This window comes from Lynx canadensis, chromosome F1 (genome assembly GCF_007474595.2).
Source record: "Lynx canadensis isolate LIC74 chromosome F1, mLynCan4.pri.v2, whole genome shotgun sequence".
In the NCBI taxonomy this organism is placed as follows: Eukaryota; Metazoa; Chordata; class Mammalia; order Carnivora; family Felidae; genus Lynx; species Lynx canadensis.
This window is the reverse complement of record NC_044319.2, coordinates 50,274,150-50,290,416: the sequence shown is the minus strand read 5'-3', so window position 1 is coordinate 50,290,416 and position 16,267 is coordinate 50,274,150. Positions and strand designations below refer to the sequence as shown.

The window sequence follows — 16,267 nt, the reverse complement described above, 5'->3', positions numbered from 1 at the left end:
AGAAAAGTTTGACATGGGATATATTTGGGGGGGAAATACTGGCACGACTTACTGACAGGCTGGACTGGCAGGTAAAGGAAAGAAATGACTCATTTTCTAAGATAGGAAAACTGAAGAACTTAAGTGGCCTTTCACACCACCTCCCCATTGGTGTGAATCAGTTTGCCCGTATTTAGTAAACTTACTGGGGAACTGACAAAGAAGCAGGAATTTACTATTTCCATGGCTTTCCTACCCAATAATATTCAGTGCTCTTCATTATAGGAAAAAGTAACATCTATTTCTAAATAAAATGGCTGGACATTATTTAAAGTCCTGCAAGAAATGAAATACATGGAATTCTGGGATACTTTTAAGTTTTAGGAAAATTGTATTTTCCCTATTACATGTTACCTCCCCAAATATCATTTCAGTGTATTCAAAATGCTGAATTATATATCACTATGATAAATAAACATATTTAATGATGTTAAAACCACCGTTTTCTTAATTTTTAAACATTTATAAATTGAAGAAGTGACTTTATTAATCCCTACTTTTACATTGTACATCATAATTGACATTTATTGATCAGTCTTTTCATATCATATATCCACCACAATCAAAAATACTAAAATAGTGCTACAAATATAATTTTAGATCTTTAAGGTTTACTCCAGGGAAATTTTCCTGCTCTCTGCAACCTGAAGTGATGACTTCCACTTGTGACTGGGCTGTTTGTTATTCATTTTTTAAATAAAATTTGTCACATCATCTTGCATTTTAAAGTGTAATAACTAAGACTATATTTAATGCATGTTATTATATTGTAGGCTGCCTTCAGGTAAGAACTAGGTAATAACCATCTGCCTCACCATTGGGAACACCATAAAAAGCATTTAGTAATAACTCAGTAAACATATTGAACAAATTAGTGAATGAATTCTAGAATTATTCAAACTGCAGCTATCTGAATTAATCAGCACATATTTACTTGGTTTATACAGTTTTATACACAAGCATACATAGGCGCAAATATTTCAAAGAGTCGTACCTCCCAGAGTAGCAGACAGCAAGAAATGTGTCCCATATTTCTTGATAAGGTTTTCTGTGATTTGCTGCAGGGTAGGTCGGCGTCCCAAAAGTCTTATGTTGCGGAAGAATTCAGGAGCAAGAGGCAGAGGAGAGCCAAGGAAATTTCTCCTCTCGACTGCAAGGTTATTTACTTTCCAGCGGCCAAACTCCCTGAAAAGCAAATTTATTTTTATTCATAAATACACAATCTACCTGAATGTTTTCATTTGAAAAGTTCACTTGGTAGTTTAGCTGGGGTCACCATATTACAATGAGTCTCGCCTGTAATAATATGTCATGTGCTATGAGTAGGAGAAGCAACATTTATAATTTATGTAACTCAAGTGAATATTCTGAAAACCAAATCACATAAAGGCAAAATAAGTCACGTAAAAGAAACAGCTTTCCCTGATTCGTTTTTTCCCAAGGAAAGACGTACTCATAAAAATGATTTCATTATGCATAGAATATGAATGTAGAGCCATTAAAAAACACTAAGGTAATATTTTATTATTTTTGAGGGAAATTGAAAAAAGAGAATGAATTTATTTTCAAAACTCTAATGATTCCTTTCTTTATTCACTTTAGCATGGGACCCTGTAAAACACTTCAAGAATATTATGGCGCTGTGGAAGAATTTTAAAAGCATAACCAAAAGAGAAATATTTTTACAATAATTATTGTTTACAACCTATTTTGAAACCTAAATTCAACTTGATTAGCAATTGCTCTAGATGCAAATGACATTCAGGTGGATTCGGCCAAATTAGGGAAATGGAAAATATGGTTATAAATGATTTATACATTTAAACAAAGATTTATACATTTATATTGAGTTAAAATCAAACTAATAACACTTCAGAAAAGAACTATGGTGAACTGCATCTCCTGATAACTGTACAGAATTATTCTGAGTTGGTCTGATAAAAATCTCAAATACCTTCCACAGGAAAGAATTCCTTCAACCAGGCTTAATACTACTAGGCGTGTTGTTTAACTCAATTACTATTTGGCAAATAAAATATTAAGTAATATTGTATAAAGATGTCCTATATTTATTTATATTTTTCCCCACAAAATGCCTGTAGTGCACCAACAAACAGTGCATGATAAGGATACATCAGTAAAGCAGACCAATACTGTCCATGTCCAAATGGAATTCACATTCTAGAGAAAGTTTGAAAAATAAATAAAACTGGGTCACCTGGGTAGCTCAGTTGGTTAAGGGTCCAACCCTTGATTTAGGCTCAGGTCATCATCTCATAATTTGTGAGTTCAAGCCTTACATTGGGTTCCTCACTGACAGTGTGGAGACTGCCTGGGATTCTCTCTGTCTCCCTCTCTCTCCCCACCCCTGCTGCTCCTTCTCTAGCTCTCAAAATAAATAAATGTTAAATAAATAAATAAATAAATAAATAAATAAATGACATTAAGTTAAATTTTAAACACATGTCAGAGGACTGTAAGTGCTGAGAGCTACCAGAGACAGCCTGCTGTGATGAGCCATCTGGCTGTGGACAGTGAGGCCCTATTTTATTTTAAGTGACCAGGATGGCAACTTTTGGAGAGGTGATATTTAATATTTAGGCAGTCTCTGAGGGGAGAAAAAAAAAAAAAGGTTGCTAGAGGCGGGGAAGCGGGGAAGAGATTTACACAGAATAAAGAAGAGTAAATACTTGCAGAACAAAGAGGCATCTCTCTGACAGTCTCTAACTATGAATATTTTGCTTGTGTGACACACATTTGTCAGCCCAACAATCCACCCAGTCTTTTGGAGATTAATTAGAAGATAAGATTCACTAAGGAATCTAGGGAAGACTTGGCCTTAGAATAAGTCAATTTAGTGTTTCTCTCCTTCAGAAACTCTTGCTGTCTCCTCTATAAATCAGCTGATCTAAACAGTTTTGTTCTACCAGTGGTTCTCAAATTTCAGCACCTAGTAGAGTCACATAGAAACTCTACCCCAGAATTTTCTGATCCATTAGGACTGAAGTGAGATCCAGAGTTTGCATTAACAAACAACACTAATGCCGCTACATTGAAGAAAACTATTAGATAATTTAGTATATTGTCTCCAAAATTTTCTCAGTGTTCTGTTTTCAGTAAATACAGGATTTTTAGTGACACTATGCTGGATTTATTAGTTCATGTTCCCTCAGAAGAGAGTAAGAATGTCTTTTTTTCCCCAAAACCTGGGTTGATATTAACAATTTTTATGTCTTTTCTTTTTATAAAAAGTTACCTAAATTGTACCTGTATATTATATATACACATATGATACATATATAATATTATATGTGATACATATATAATATTATATGTGATACATATATAATATTATATGTGATACATATATAATATTATATGTGATACATATATAATATTATATGTGATACATATATAATATTATATGTGATACATATATAATATAAGTGTATATTCAAAATGGTGAAGAAGAGCATTTAAAATAAAATATTTAAGTTTTGGGGAAACTGGTGGCTCAATCGGTTAAACATCTGACTCTTGATTTCAGCTCAGGTCATGATCTCAGGATTCCTGAAATCAAGTCCCCATTGGGCTCTGCACTGATAGTGGGGACCCTGCTTGAGATTTTTTCTCTTCCTCTGCCTCTCTGCCCTCCCCACTCATTACCTCTCTCTCTCTCTCTAAATATATAAATAAATTTAAAAGAATTAAAAATAAAATACTTACATTTTAATATTTTGTGATATATCTCAAACTATATAATCATATAATACTTCTAAGAAGTAATTTATTAAACCAAGATATAAATAATAGTTGTTCAGTTCCAAACTTTATAGACTTACCCTTGAACATTTTTTTTTTATTTGCTGAAAAAACGTTATGATCTTGTCAAGAGAGTGACATGAACCTAGAGTTTTGGCATATCTTTTTCAATGGTGATAAATTTATAAACTCATATGCATGCATTCATAGACTAATATGTGAGCTGCTAAGTGAATTAATTGGACTTTAAATAACCAAGAAGATTGATTCAATTGTGGTATTTTACATACCATATACACTCTTTTTAAATCATTGAGTATTTCAGGCTAGATGACTATGCGTAAATACATATTTGAAGAGCACAATTCTAGTCTTTCTTATCTTTAGCAGCTAATGAGTATTCAAATCAAATCCCATGATCTATTCTGACTTGATTTACTACTTTCTCCTGTTTCTTCCTATTAAATTTGACCCAAAAACCCCAAATAAAATAAGCAAATAAATAAATAAATAAATAAATAAATAAATAAAACATGAAAGATCTAAAACAAACATGTCATTTCCTGAAATCAATTTCTAGCACCAAATAAAAAAAAGTATTAATTGTTCACTATTGTTATTATTACCAGAAATCTTGCTAGGCTTATAGATGAAAAACTGTTACCTTAAAGGCTCAAAGATTGTATTATTAAGCAAGATAAAATGGACACGAATATTCTAACATTTCAGATGGACAAAACACTTTGCCATCCCTTCTGATTATTCTGTCACACAACAACCAAAAGTAAAGGACAGACTCTTTGAAGGTATCACCCAATGAAGACTAATACTAACACAAATTAAACAACCCACTAACTAATTAAATTAATTAATTAAAAAACATTAGTGTTAGTAATTACAGCAACTTCTTATCTCAAGAGCTCCATCTAAAACTTTTTTCTACTTTTTCTTTTATATTTTATATACAGATGAAGTAATACATTATACTTTCATTATGTATATCCGAAAGTGTAATTGTGTGTGTGTGTGTGTAAAAAACACAAATATGGATTTGGGCTATGAGATCTCTCATTTCCACTCTCCACATTATAGGTTTGTATTGTAATGACACACGATCACTTTTACAATCTCTACAGATTTTTTGTGAAAACTCAGATGGAAAGTACTGAAATAATCCTGAGAAGTGCTGATAACAGCACTTTAAGTAAAGGAAGTCCTCTCTGGACAGTGAAGTACCACACTGTGAGTAGTGAACACTAGATATGAATACAAATACTCAGTGTCTCTTCATCCTGGGCACAGGATAGGATTGCAGTTACTGGTGTCCTTTAAAATCAGTGTGGCCATGTGACTTGCTTTCACTGACAAAGTGTGCCCTGTATGGTTATGCTGGCCCATCAGCCAGGGGCCCTAATGAACAATGATGATTCAAATCCCCATCCCCCAACCCCAGCCTTGCAGCTTGTTGGGATGAACAAGTGCATGAACTAAAAAGAAATTTTGTCATGAAAAGCTATCAAGATTCTGGGGTTATTAGTTGGTTTGTTTTCTTGCTTTCTAGTAATATAATCTAGTACATAATAAGTAATGCAGAGTGTTTTGACTTTGGGGTAACTTGAGAAGGCAATAAGGAAGTAATGGTTGTATATAAATTGGAAACTTATGGGTGCAGTTTTTTTCATCCTGAAGATACAATTCACCTCAGTTGCAACTAGACTATGCATTCATTAAATTTTGGAAAAACAAAGCAATGGAATGCTGAATTGATAACGTGCTGTCGGGTATGATTTTCATAATGAGAACATTTTACCTAAAGGATCCAACGATTCCATCCAGATTCATTATGTTTGTATTAAATAAGAACATTGTGGCATCTAAGTGAATGCTCCATTCTACCTGAAGCCTTCACAGTACATAAATATCTTCTCATCATAACCTTTGGGAGCCTTTAAATAAAAGAGGCACAATCATTAGAGTTTAATGTAACTCAGCCCTTTCAGAAGCAGCACTATTTTGTGGAACACACAAATGGGCTATAAACAGTTCAGCCAGAACATTACTTTGAAAATGCTTTTGTTGGCTCTAAGAAGCCTCTATTAGTTGATTAGAGTTGTATGTTTGCCTGCTAAAAAGTCTGACTTGCAGGCATCTATTATTATGTATGTCTATGTAATGTTTACTTTTCTACATTTATTATAATTTTATCTGTGCCCATCTCCTGTGAAAAGGTTGGAAAACAAGAATGACATCAACGCATTCCATTTAAATAATGATTACATCATTGCCATATTGCCATTGACCTTTCTTATTAGTATTTAAATTCTATGTAAATACATTAAAGTACTCAGTGTATTTAAAATATATTAACTACCGTAATTTCTTTCAAATTACACATGTATATCCAGTTCCTGAAAAATATAGACTCTGTCACTGTTCAGTACCAAAGGAAGAGCAGCATTAAAAAAATTGACCAAATCAGATGATGCAGTTGCTGAAAAAATCCTTACCTGCTAATGTACACTAAAGAAAGTTGTTTATGCCTTAAAAGTCTATCATTATATCACTTGTCACAATACTACATTTGTTGGCTTATAAGTTTAATTCCATCAATCTTAATTAAATTTGCATACACAACAGAATAGTAAAACAAAATATATTTCCCAAACACTAATATCCACCAAACAAATGCACCATAAGAATCGTAAATTGACTTGCTGATCTTCAGTAGCAATAACCTTATTACATCTGTAAAATCATACTGGTCTTTAAAAATGCCACTAACAATCAATACTAGTTCCTCATACTTTTATTATGTGTAACTGTTACATATAGAAAAGGTTATTTGGATGTTCTTTCCTTAAAGCTTTCACATCCCACAGATGACGTTGTTTTCCATTTGGTCAGTAAAAGGGAAATGTTCTAACAGCCCGGATGACTAGCTCTGAAGCTAGTGTTTTTAAAGCAGCTGAATGCTAAACAGTTGGCAGGAGAGTGATTCCACTTTCTTTTGCCCTCCTGCCCCTTGATATAAAACTTTAAAAAAAAATTAACAGTAGTGGAGTTTTTTTTTTTAAATATTTATTTGTTTTTGACAGAGAGAGACAGAGCATATGCAGGGTAGGGGCAGAGAGAGAGGGAGACACAGAATTCAAAGCAGGCTCCAGGCTCTGAGCTGCGAGCTGTCAGCCCAGAGCCTGACACAGGGCTTAAACTCACAGACTGCAAGATCATGACCTGAGCCTAAGTCAGATGCTCAACTGACTGAGCCACCCAGGCACCCCAGTAGTGGAGTTTTTAAAGCTTGAGAGATACTTTTGGGTGAGGCTAGGAATTTGGTACAATGAGTCTAGGCAAATAAAATACTGAAATAAAAAACCCTATGAAAAATAGGACTTATGTAAAATGTGTGCATGCAGAATTTTTGAGAAGCACCATTAAGGACCGTAGTATTTTGCAAGAACTGCCAACACATAGTAGATTAAAGAAGACAAATTACCATGATTGCAACAAAATATCATCCCCAGTCCAGAAAGCAACAAGAATTGTAGCTGTAGCCTCTTTATATCATTGAATTACATAAAGTGGAGGTGGAGGTTACTGAGAATCTTTTAAAGAATGATTTGTGGCTAGTAATGTATATTTCTAATTATTAAAAAAATGTTAAATTTTCAGAGCTATGAAATGACTTAAAATTAATTTTACCTTACCTAGCTTTAAGTTACTTTCTGTAATTTAATAGATAAGGTTCTATCCAAATTTTAAGAGACACCACATAATTCAATTACTGTAGTCAATTTCATTATTCCAAAGGAAACTTATTTAATAGAAATATAAGGGTACTACATGTTTGTGCCTACACAGATATATACATAATAGAGAAATTTGTTATTTACATCTAATTAAGCCACTCCTTTGAAGAGATGTTAGCCAAGGTATTGATGTAAAATATATACACATATGCTGTCAATGAATGATCTCTAAGTTGAAGAGAAGGAATTAAGTAACAGACAAAAGCTTTTCTTTCTAAATTTTGGAACTACAATTTAACTTCTGTTACAACTTAACAAAATTTTCCATCAATCACATTGATATAATATACTGATTTGGTAATTATTAAACAGTGTAGATAAGCCAAGAGAGAGATACAAATGAGTGAAAATAAAATACTCTGAATCTCTCTGAAAAAAATAAACAAATATGAATGTCCCTTTTTTTATATTTATAATTCAAAGGGTATTTATGTTGGTTAATTAGTAAAAATATCTGCATTTCACACAATAATTTGAGTACTTTAGGGAGGCAATATTAGTTTTCAAAAAAAAAAATAGAAGTCAGAAAGCTAAAGTTTCAAATCCCACCAGCATCAATTCAGTTCATAGAATTCAAAGCCCTGTGAATTTTGGCAAGTTCTTAAAACCTCACTGATGTCATTTCATTTAGGAACGTATGTCTAATAGTACTAACTCTGTAGAGATTTAAAGAAGAAAATGTGTAACACTTTTTAATTTTTTTTTTAATTTTATCTAAAACCAAGTTAGTGAACATGTAGTGTAATAATGATTTCAGGAGTAGAATGTAGTCATTCATCACTTACATATAATACCCAATGCTCACGCCAACATGAACACCCATTTAGCCCATCCCCCTGTTCAACACACCTCCAGCAGCCCTCAGTTTGTTCTCTGTATTTATGAGTCTCTTATGATTTGCCTCTCCCTCTCTTTAAAATGGTGCAGGGGACACTGTTTATCTCTTAGCAAATTTTGGACATGTATGCTTGTGGAGTCGTGATTTTTTGTTCCAAGATGTTAATTCTTTAAATATATATAAACATTGGTCAAGGTAATAAGCCTTAGTAGAATTAAAGAGTAAAATTAACAAAATAATTTATAAATAAAACCATACTCCAAGTATCTACAAATTGTTCTTCTTTGTCCGGGAACAGACTAATAAGTTAAATGCTCAGGAAGAAGGTTATTGCCAAAAGAATAGCTATTTGCTAATGAAAATTAATCTGCTTGGTGATAATGTCTTTGACCATTTAAGTAATAACTTCATTAAAATTTCTTGATGGTCATCCTTTTCCTACCTTAAATATTGGAGCAAACACTCATAAATCATGATTTATGACAAGTAACTAACCAATTAAATATTTGAACTTGAAATAAACTATAAATTCATATGTTGCTTCATTTTGAGTAACTTAAGTTTAAAACATAAGATGAAGTGTTATTCTCTTTTAGAGTAATTACAATTTTTAGAGACAGTGAATACAAAGTTAATTTTGAATGAAATCTTTCCATATAAAAATTAGTTTTAAATAGTAACTCAATTTAATAGAATATTTATTTTTCTTTAAATAAATTTTAAAATGTACTTTAAAAAACTCTTCTTATAATATTATGTTTTTCCCACATAATTAAGGGAAATAAACCTGCTACTAATTTTATGTCTTTTGCATCAAAATGTGGAAGATAGACCAGATATGATCTTTTATGAAAAACTTTCAGGAAAAAAAAAGTGTATACTCTTAAATTTACAAAGTATAAATGATTATTCCTCAAATTATAACCTTTCAGCCTGATTCAGGCTTGAGTTGTCAAAATATCATTTTACACACAAAAAGCTTGTGAAACATAAACTGGTAATGTCACCTTTCTCTAGACATTACCCTCAGAATTTATGGATTACAATGTGAAATTTAGTATTTAACAGGCACTTGCTCTTCCTGTCTTCTATGCTTGGAATTTATGTAAAATAAAGGTATTAAATATCACCCACTATATACAAACTTCAAAGACACCAATATCACATGGAGAAACTGTAGTCTTACCACACCAAGCCAGTCCCCAAATAATTGTTACATATACTCATAACTGAGTGTTCTTTTCCTTCCTAGTACTTAATAATTTGTGTGGTTGCCTGATTAGTATCTGCCTCTTCCATTATACAATAGGCTCAACACAGACATGTATTATGCTTTCTTTTTATGGCCATATATCCTTTTTTTTTGTTTTGAGTTTATTGATTTATTTATTTTGAGAGGGACAGACAGCATGTGTGAGGGAGGGGCAGAGAGAGAGGGAAAGAGAGAAAATCCCAAGCAAACTCTGAGATGCCAGTGCAGAGCCCAACGTGGGGCTCAAACTCACGAAACTGGGAAATCATGACCTGAGCTGAAGTGGATGCTTAACCACTGAGTCACCCAGGCGACCCATACATTCACCTTTTTGCATGTGCATGTCTAGTTATTCCAGCACCATCTGTTGGAAAGACTATTTTTTGCTTTATTGTATTGCCTTTGCTTCTTTGTCTCTGCTTGGGTTTCAACATCCCTAGACCACCCTCTTCTCTACAACTTTCAAAGTCTTCTTAGGTTTGTTTTATATGTAATAACCAGGTTTTTAGTTGTACTTAGTAGGAAAAATCAAGAAAGCTACATTTAATTTATTTCCTTGGAAGTACAAGTTGCTCTAACCATGCTAATATTTTAAAATTACTTTCATTTACTTAATAATGGATAGTAAATATGTAATTGCATTTTGAAGCGCAAAACACTGCTAACAGGTTAGTAATCCCACTAAATTATTAGAAGGAGTTACTAAAGTTAATACAGGTGACTTGAAAAATGTTGAGTCAAAAATCCTTTCTACCAGTTTCATATATCTTTCTGAAGATATGTAGAAAAAATAAAGAGAAAATTATATATGACATTGAAAATTCTTTTAGAGCTTTTGGAAAGTATAAAAGAGGTTGGTGAAGAAATAAAGTCAGGTGGAGAAACCATCCTTTTGTAATTACATAGGAAATTTAATTTAGTGAAAGTATAATTAGAGTAATCTTGAAGGAGATTTCTGTGTTCATTTAAGGGCAGGATTTTTGTAAGTGTCTACTGAAAGGCCATGTGATTATAGAAAATGCTATTTGTCCAGATTAAAAATGGAGCACAAAACCAAGCACTTTCCAATAAAATCTGTATTTAATTACATATAATATAGGTATAGATATATTGATATTGAACTCCATCTTTCTCCATTACACTTAGAGAAATGATTTGTAAATCTATACATTTTCCTGTAAATATATTTCTGTATTGAAAGTGTTTTTGGTGATATACGTGTATAAGCAGAAGTGGTTTTTTTTTTTATGATGAAAAGTTGTGGCAGAGATTGTCAAACTTGCTTTATAAAAGAAACAAATATCACGTTGTAAGTTTAAAAAATGAAGTCTGTAACAAAAACACAAACTGAAACTAATTACAACAGCAACATCAAAATTTTGTATATATTATGACATGGCTTAGTTACTTACTCCTCACATTTTAACTATTCTTCATGTGTCTCATAGATTAGACTTGCTCCTGTTGGTTGCTCAGGCCATAAATATGAAAAATAAGCAAGAATCACAGGGCCATAGTGTTCCTCCAAATAAGAATATTTTTTAACAGTTTTATGTTGTGTGTCTTCAAATATAACACAAATATTTTCTCAGAATGCAGAGGATATTTAGCTCCTATCTGCTGAATATTATTGTGTTTAATAAAACACAAAATTAATGATGACCATAAAATATATTTGAATGTATAGACTTAGAACAGTGTTCTTTACTGAATCAACTTGAAATACCTACAAATTTAAATTTTAACTTTTAAAATTAATAAATTAAAAACACTTAAAATCAAAATGGTGTGGGAAAATTCTGAGGCCTTATTTTTTTGTGGAGGCCATAATGATAACTATTAATTAGATAACATTTTAATTTTCCAAGTTTGACATTAGCAGCAAATGGAAATCATATTTTTGTTAAATTTAATAGGAAGATCATGGCAAGGAGATCTCCAAAGAATAATTAAAAATAAATCTTGTAGAAACATTAACATTTTGGTGTCTCTGTAAACATAAGTTAAGTGGTATAATGATCATTCTGATGATAATTTAACTACAATATTTAAAGGAAAGAAATATTTCAGATGGGATTACGGTAGCTGTTAAGTTGAAGGTGACCATGCTTTTTATAAAGCTGATACATTCTAATTAGAAGGCTACAACTGAGTAACACAGATAAAATAGTCAATAAATGTTGAGAAGGGAGAGATAAGAAAATATAAGGTAAGTGTCATGAAATCAGGCTACAATGTTATGGAATTGCTATACTGATGACACTGAAACGAAATGAGCTTTTACGACCCAAAGTCAGCCATTTATTTCATTTATTTGGGTTAGACTAAGATGGCAATTAAGCAAGTATTCTAGCAAGTGGTCTTTACTCATTCTGGTTTGAGCTTGAATAACTATTTTATAAATTAGGTATCAGGACTGTTCTGAAAGAACTCGGTCAATTAAAAGTTAGTAAAGCCAGAAGTCCAGATGGCACTGAATCCACGCAACTAAAATTAACTACCCTGGATTTGGCTCATTCTCATTATTCAATTATTCATGTGATATACATGAAAATCTGGCAAATTGGAAAATTGCCGGTAATTTGCCCCGTCAATGGAAGATGACTCATTTCTCCTAATTACAGACGTAGACACAATAAGTATCTTCTCTTTTCCCTTAGGTATTTTAAAAGGGACTGACTCTATAAAAAATTATCAATCAAAAGAAAATCACGGGTAATTTATTTTTCTCCACAAGTTAGTAACTCAAGTAACCATTCATAACAAAAGTTACAAGCAGTCATCTTATAGAGAAGTAACAGTCTGTATTAAATAAACTTCTAAATAAACTTAAAAAATATTTATTAAATAAAGTTCTAAAAATAAAAACTTGCAAAGAAGAATTATATACTCATATGTTTCTGCACTAAATTGTTTTATGCCCTTGAATACATTACTTATCACTTAGATTTTTAATTTTTTACACTGCAAAATTAAGTGCATGGGCTTTCAAAATTCAAGTGTCTTTTTTCTAGATTTCTGATTTCCCACTTGTATGTAATTATGTAGAGGAAAATGTTCACACTTAAACTTCTCAAGATTAAGCATATCTCTAAACAGCTAGTATGTGATTCACATTATTTTACATTGACCTACATTAATTCTTCTATATCTATACCTATGCCATTGTATCATATGTATATACTTTAGTGATAAAATGTCGCTCATTTGCTTGTTTCTTTTTCTTTGCTTGTTTTTTTTTTTTGGCAATAATCTGCTGATAATATGTGAAAGCAAAAATAACTACAATCAACCATAACTTGTTTATCTATTTCCTCTCTGAAGAATCACAATCACCCTGTAAGGCATGTATAATTATTTTCACTACTTTATAAATGATGGAAATAAGACAAAGTCAAGTTGAAGCACTTGTCCTATCTGAAACAGTTTATAAGCCAACATTACCCAGTAGAAATATTTTGTGAGCCATAAATGCTATTGATGGCATCTGAGCAGGAGGCTGACATAATCATTGAGAAGTGAAAAGAAGGCTGAGGTGTTGGGGCTGGAAGGGAGTATCTGAATTTACATAAGCCATTCTGGAGGCCACTGGAACACTCTGGTTCTGAGAAAAGTCCAGTCAACAATCAGAATGACAAGAATGAAAAGAAAATAAGGAATTTGATAAAAAACAAAAAGATACAATTTTGGCACTTATTAGTAATATTAACATAGTGAAAAACAATATTATCTCTTAAAGGTAATAAAATTCTTTTTGGATTAAAGCCACAGATGGGAAGGGGGCAACTGGGAGGCTTGGTCAGTTAAGTGACTGACTCTTAACTTCAGTTCAGATCTTGATCAGGTTATGATCTCACTATTCCTGAAATCAAGCCCCACATTGGGCTATGCAACAGCATGGATTGGGATTCTCTCCTTTTCTCTCTGCCCCTGCCCCACTTGTGTGCATGCTCTCTCTCTCTGTCTCTCTCAAAATAAATAAATAAACATTAAAAACAAAAAGGCAAAGTTGAGGATGGAGGAAGGTATATTATTTTAGAAAAAATGGTCATGACCTTGGTCTAATGGAACAAGTTTGCAGCACAGCAAATTGGTGAATTGTTTTTATTTTTTGTGCTAGAGCTCACTTATTTTGGCACAGATAATCAACATTCATAGTACGACAGTTACGGTTATAGGTAGACACAAGAATGAGACAAAGGAACCAGGTCAGGATAAATGGTTTTTCTAAATGTTGCATTTCAAAGGCAGATGGGGTAATTCCTATGCATACAACTTATTAAAAAATTTAGGCTACTTAAGTAGCAGATAATATTATAAAATAATATATTACCTTTATATTTATGATTGTTCAAATTTTATAAGCTTGCTTAAGAGTAAAAATTACAGTTGACAGTACTAATTTCCTAAACCATAAATCATTTTCATAGAAATTGTATGGTATTGAGGAGCATGGATTCTTTGAATCCTAAAGTGTCTACTGAGTACAGATCACTCTGTGTTTTATATAGCACATTTTTTCATTTTACAGACTTGGAAACCAATCCCCGATTAAGCTAGGTTAAATGACATTTTGAGGTTGCTAAACTCAAAGAGTAATAGTTAAGAATAAGAATTAATAATTAAAACCTAATTTTGTATTAAAAGTTTTAGTTTCTTATTTGTTTAGTCACACTTTGATGAACTGAACTTTCTATTAAAAGCATCTTATAGGAGTGCTGATTCATAGGGGCACATGTACCCCAAAGTTTATAGCAGTGCTTTCAACAGTAGCCAAATTATGGAAAGAGCCTAAATGTCCATCAACTGATGCATGGATAAAGAAGATGTGGTTTATATATACAATGGAAAACTAGTTGGCAATGAGAAAGAATGAAATCATGCCGTTAGTAGCAACTTGGCTGGAATTGGAGGATATTATGCTAAGTGAAATAAGTCAGTCAGAGAAAGACAGATATCATATGTTTTCACTCATATGTGGAACTTGAGAAACTTAACAGAAGACCATAGGGGAAGGGAAGGGGGAAAAATAGTTACAAACAGAGAGGGAGGGAAGCAAATCATAAGAGACTCTTAAATGAAGAGAACGAACTGAGGGTTGATGGGGGACGCAGGGGAGAGGGGATAATGGGTGATGGGTATTGAGGAGGGCACTTGTTGGGATGAGCACTGGCTGCTGTATGTAAGTGATGAATCACGGGAATCTACCCCCAAAACCAAGAATGTATTGTACACACTGTATGTTTGCCAATTTGGCAATAAATCACATTAAAAAAGTAAAAAATAAATAAAAACATCTTTAAATAGTCCCTAAAAGTGAGAATAATACTATTAGTAAAATCTGGGAGGAGAAATATGAGTTATTTCAAAGAAAATGTTTTTCAGATAGTATAAATTTTACTCATCAATAATGCTAAGCATAGCTCACTCCTAAAGATGAAAAAAAGGGGCGCCTGGGTGGCTCAGTCGGTTAAGCGGCCGACTTCGGCTCAGGTCATGATCTCATGGTCCGTGAGTTCGAGCCCCGCGTCTGGCTCTGTGCTGACAGCTCAGAGCCCGGAGCCTGTTTCAGATTCTGCGTCTCCCTCTCTCTGACCCTCCCCCGTTCATGCTCTGTCTCTCTCTGTCTCAAAAATAAATAAACGTTAAAAAAAAAAATTTAAAAAAAATTTAAAAAAAAGATGAAAAAAAAAAAAACTCTCAGTATTTGGAAATAGCTTCCCTCCTTCTCCTTGCATCTGTGCTTTGAAATAGTAACAAAAAGAAAATTAAAAATAATGAACAAAGTTTCCATTTGTGGTAGGAGGGTAGATTGTCTCTAACTTGAATATAATTAAATATGCTAGATTAAAATATTTTAAAATGTGTTGAACTAGCAAGAAAATTATGATTGTTCAAGAGCAAAAATCTGAAAAAGCAAAAACATAGGAATGTATGAAAACAGAAATAAGGAAGTATTTAGAACTTGACAATGCTGTGCATTAGCAACTGTTAGATATAGTTAAGTAGTTATAAGGATGAAAATTATCTCAAAATTCTTACACTGGAAATTCAAAAAATAATGAAAATTACATATACACTTGTAAGCAAAATAAGTAAGTAAATAAATAATTAACAAATCAAAAGCAAGAAAGAGGAAAGGGGACAAAATAGAGAAGAAAGCAATAACATAGAAAAATACAATCAATAATGACAACAATCAGTTCTTTGACATAGGCAACAAATGTAAAAATAGCTAAACTGAACTACACCAAAATGCAAGATTTTGTCTGTCAAAGGACACGATCATCAGAGTGAAAAAACAATTTATAAAATGGGAGACAATTATCATGTATCTAATAAGTAGTTAATATCCAGCATAATAAAGAACTCCCGTATATCAACATTAAAATGGGCAAGGGAGTTGAACAGGCATTCATCCTTGGAAGGTATACAAATGGCCAAAAAACATATAAAAAGGTATCTATCATCACTAACAAAGTCAAAACTACAATAAATATCACCTCATCTCCATGGTGATGCCACAAGGTGGTGGCTTCTCAGAAAATTGAAACTAGAATTACAACA

General features: G+C 32.5%; 1 protein-coding gene across 1 annotated transcript in view; it reads right to left on the bottom strand.

Moving 5' to 3' along the window:
* BRINP3 (BMP/retinoic acid inducible neural specific 3) overlaps nucleotides 1–16,267 on the bottom strand; it is a 409,556-nt gene that overhangs the window by 210,161 nt on the left and 183,128 nt on the right. The window contains exon 3 of the mRNA XM_030303111.1: nucleotides 1,034–1,224. Coding sequence (XP_030158971.1) covers nucleotides 1,034–1,224 — 191 coding nt within the window. The remainder of the gene's footprint in view (nucleotides 1–1,033; nucleotides 1,225–16,267) is intronic.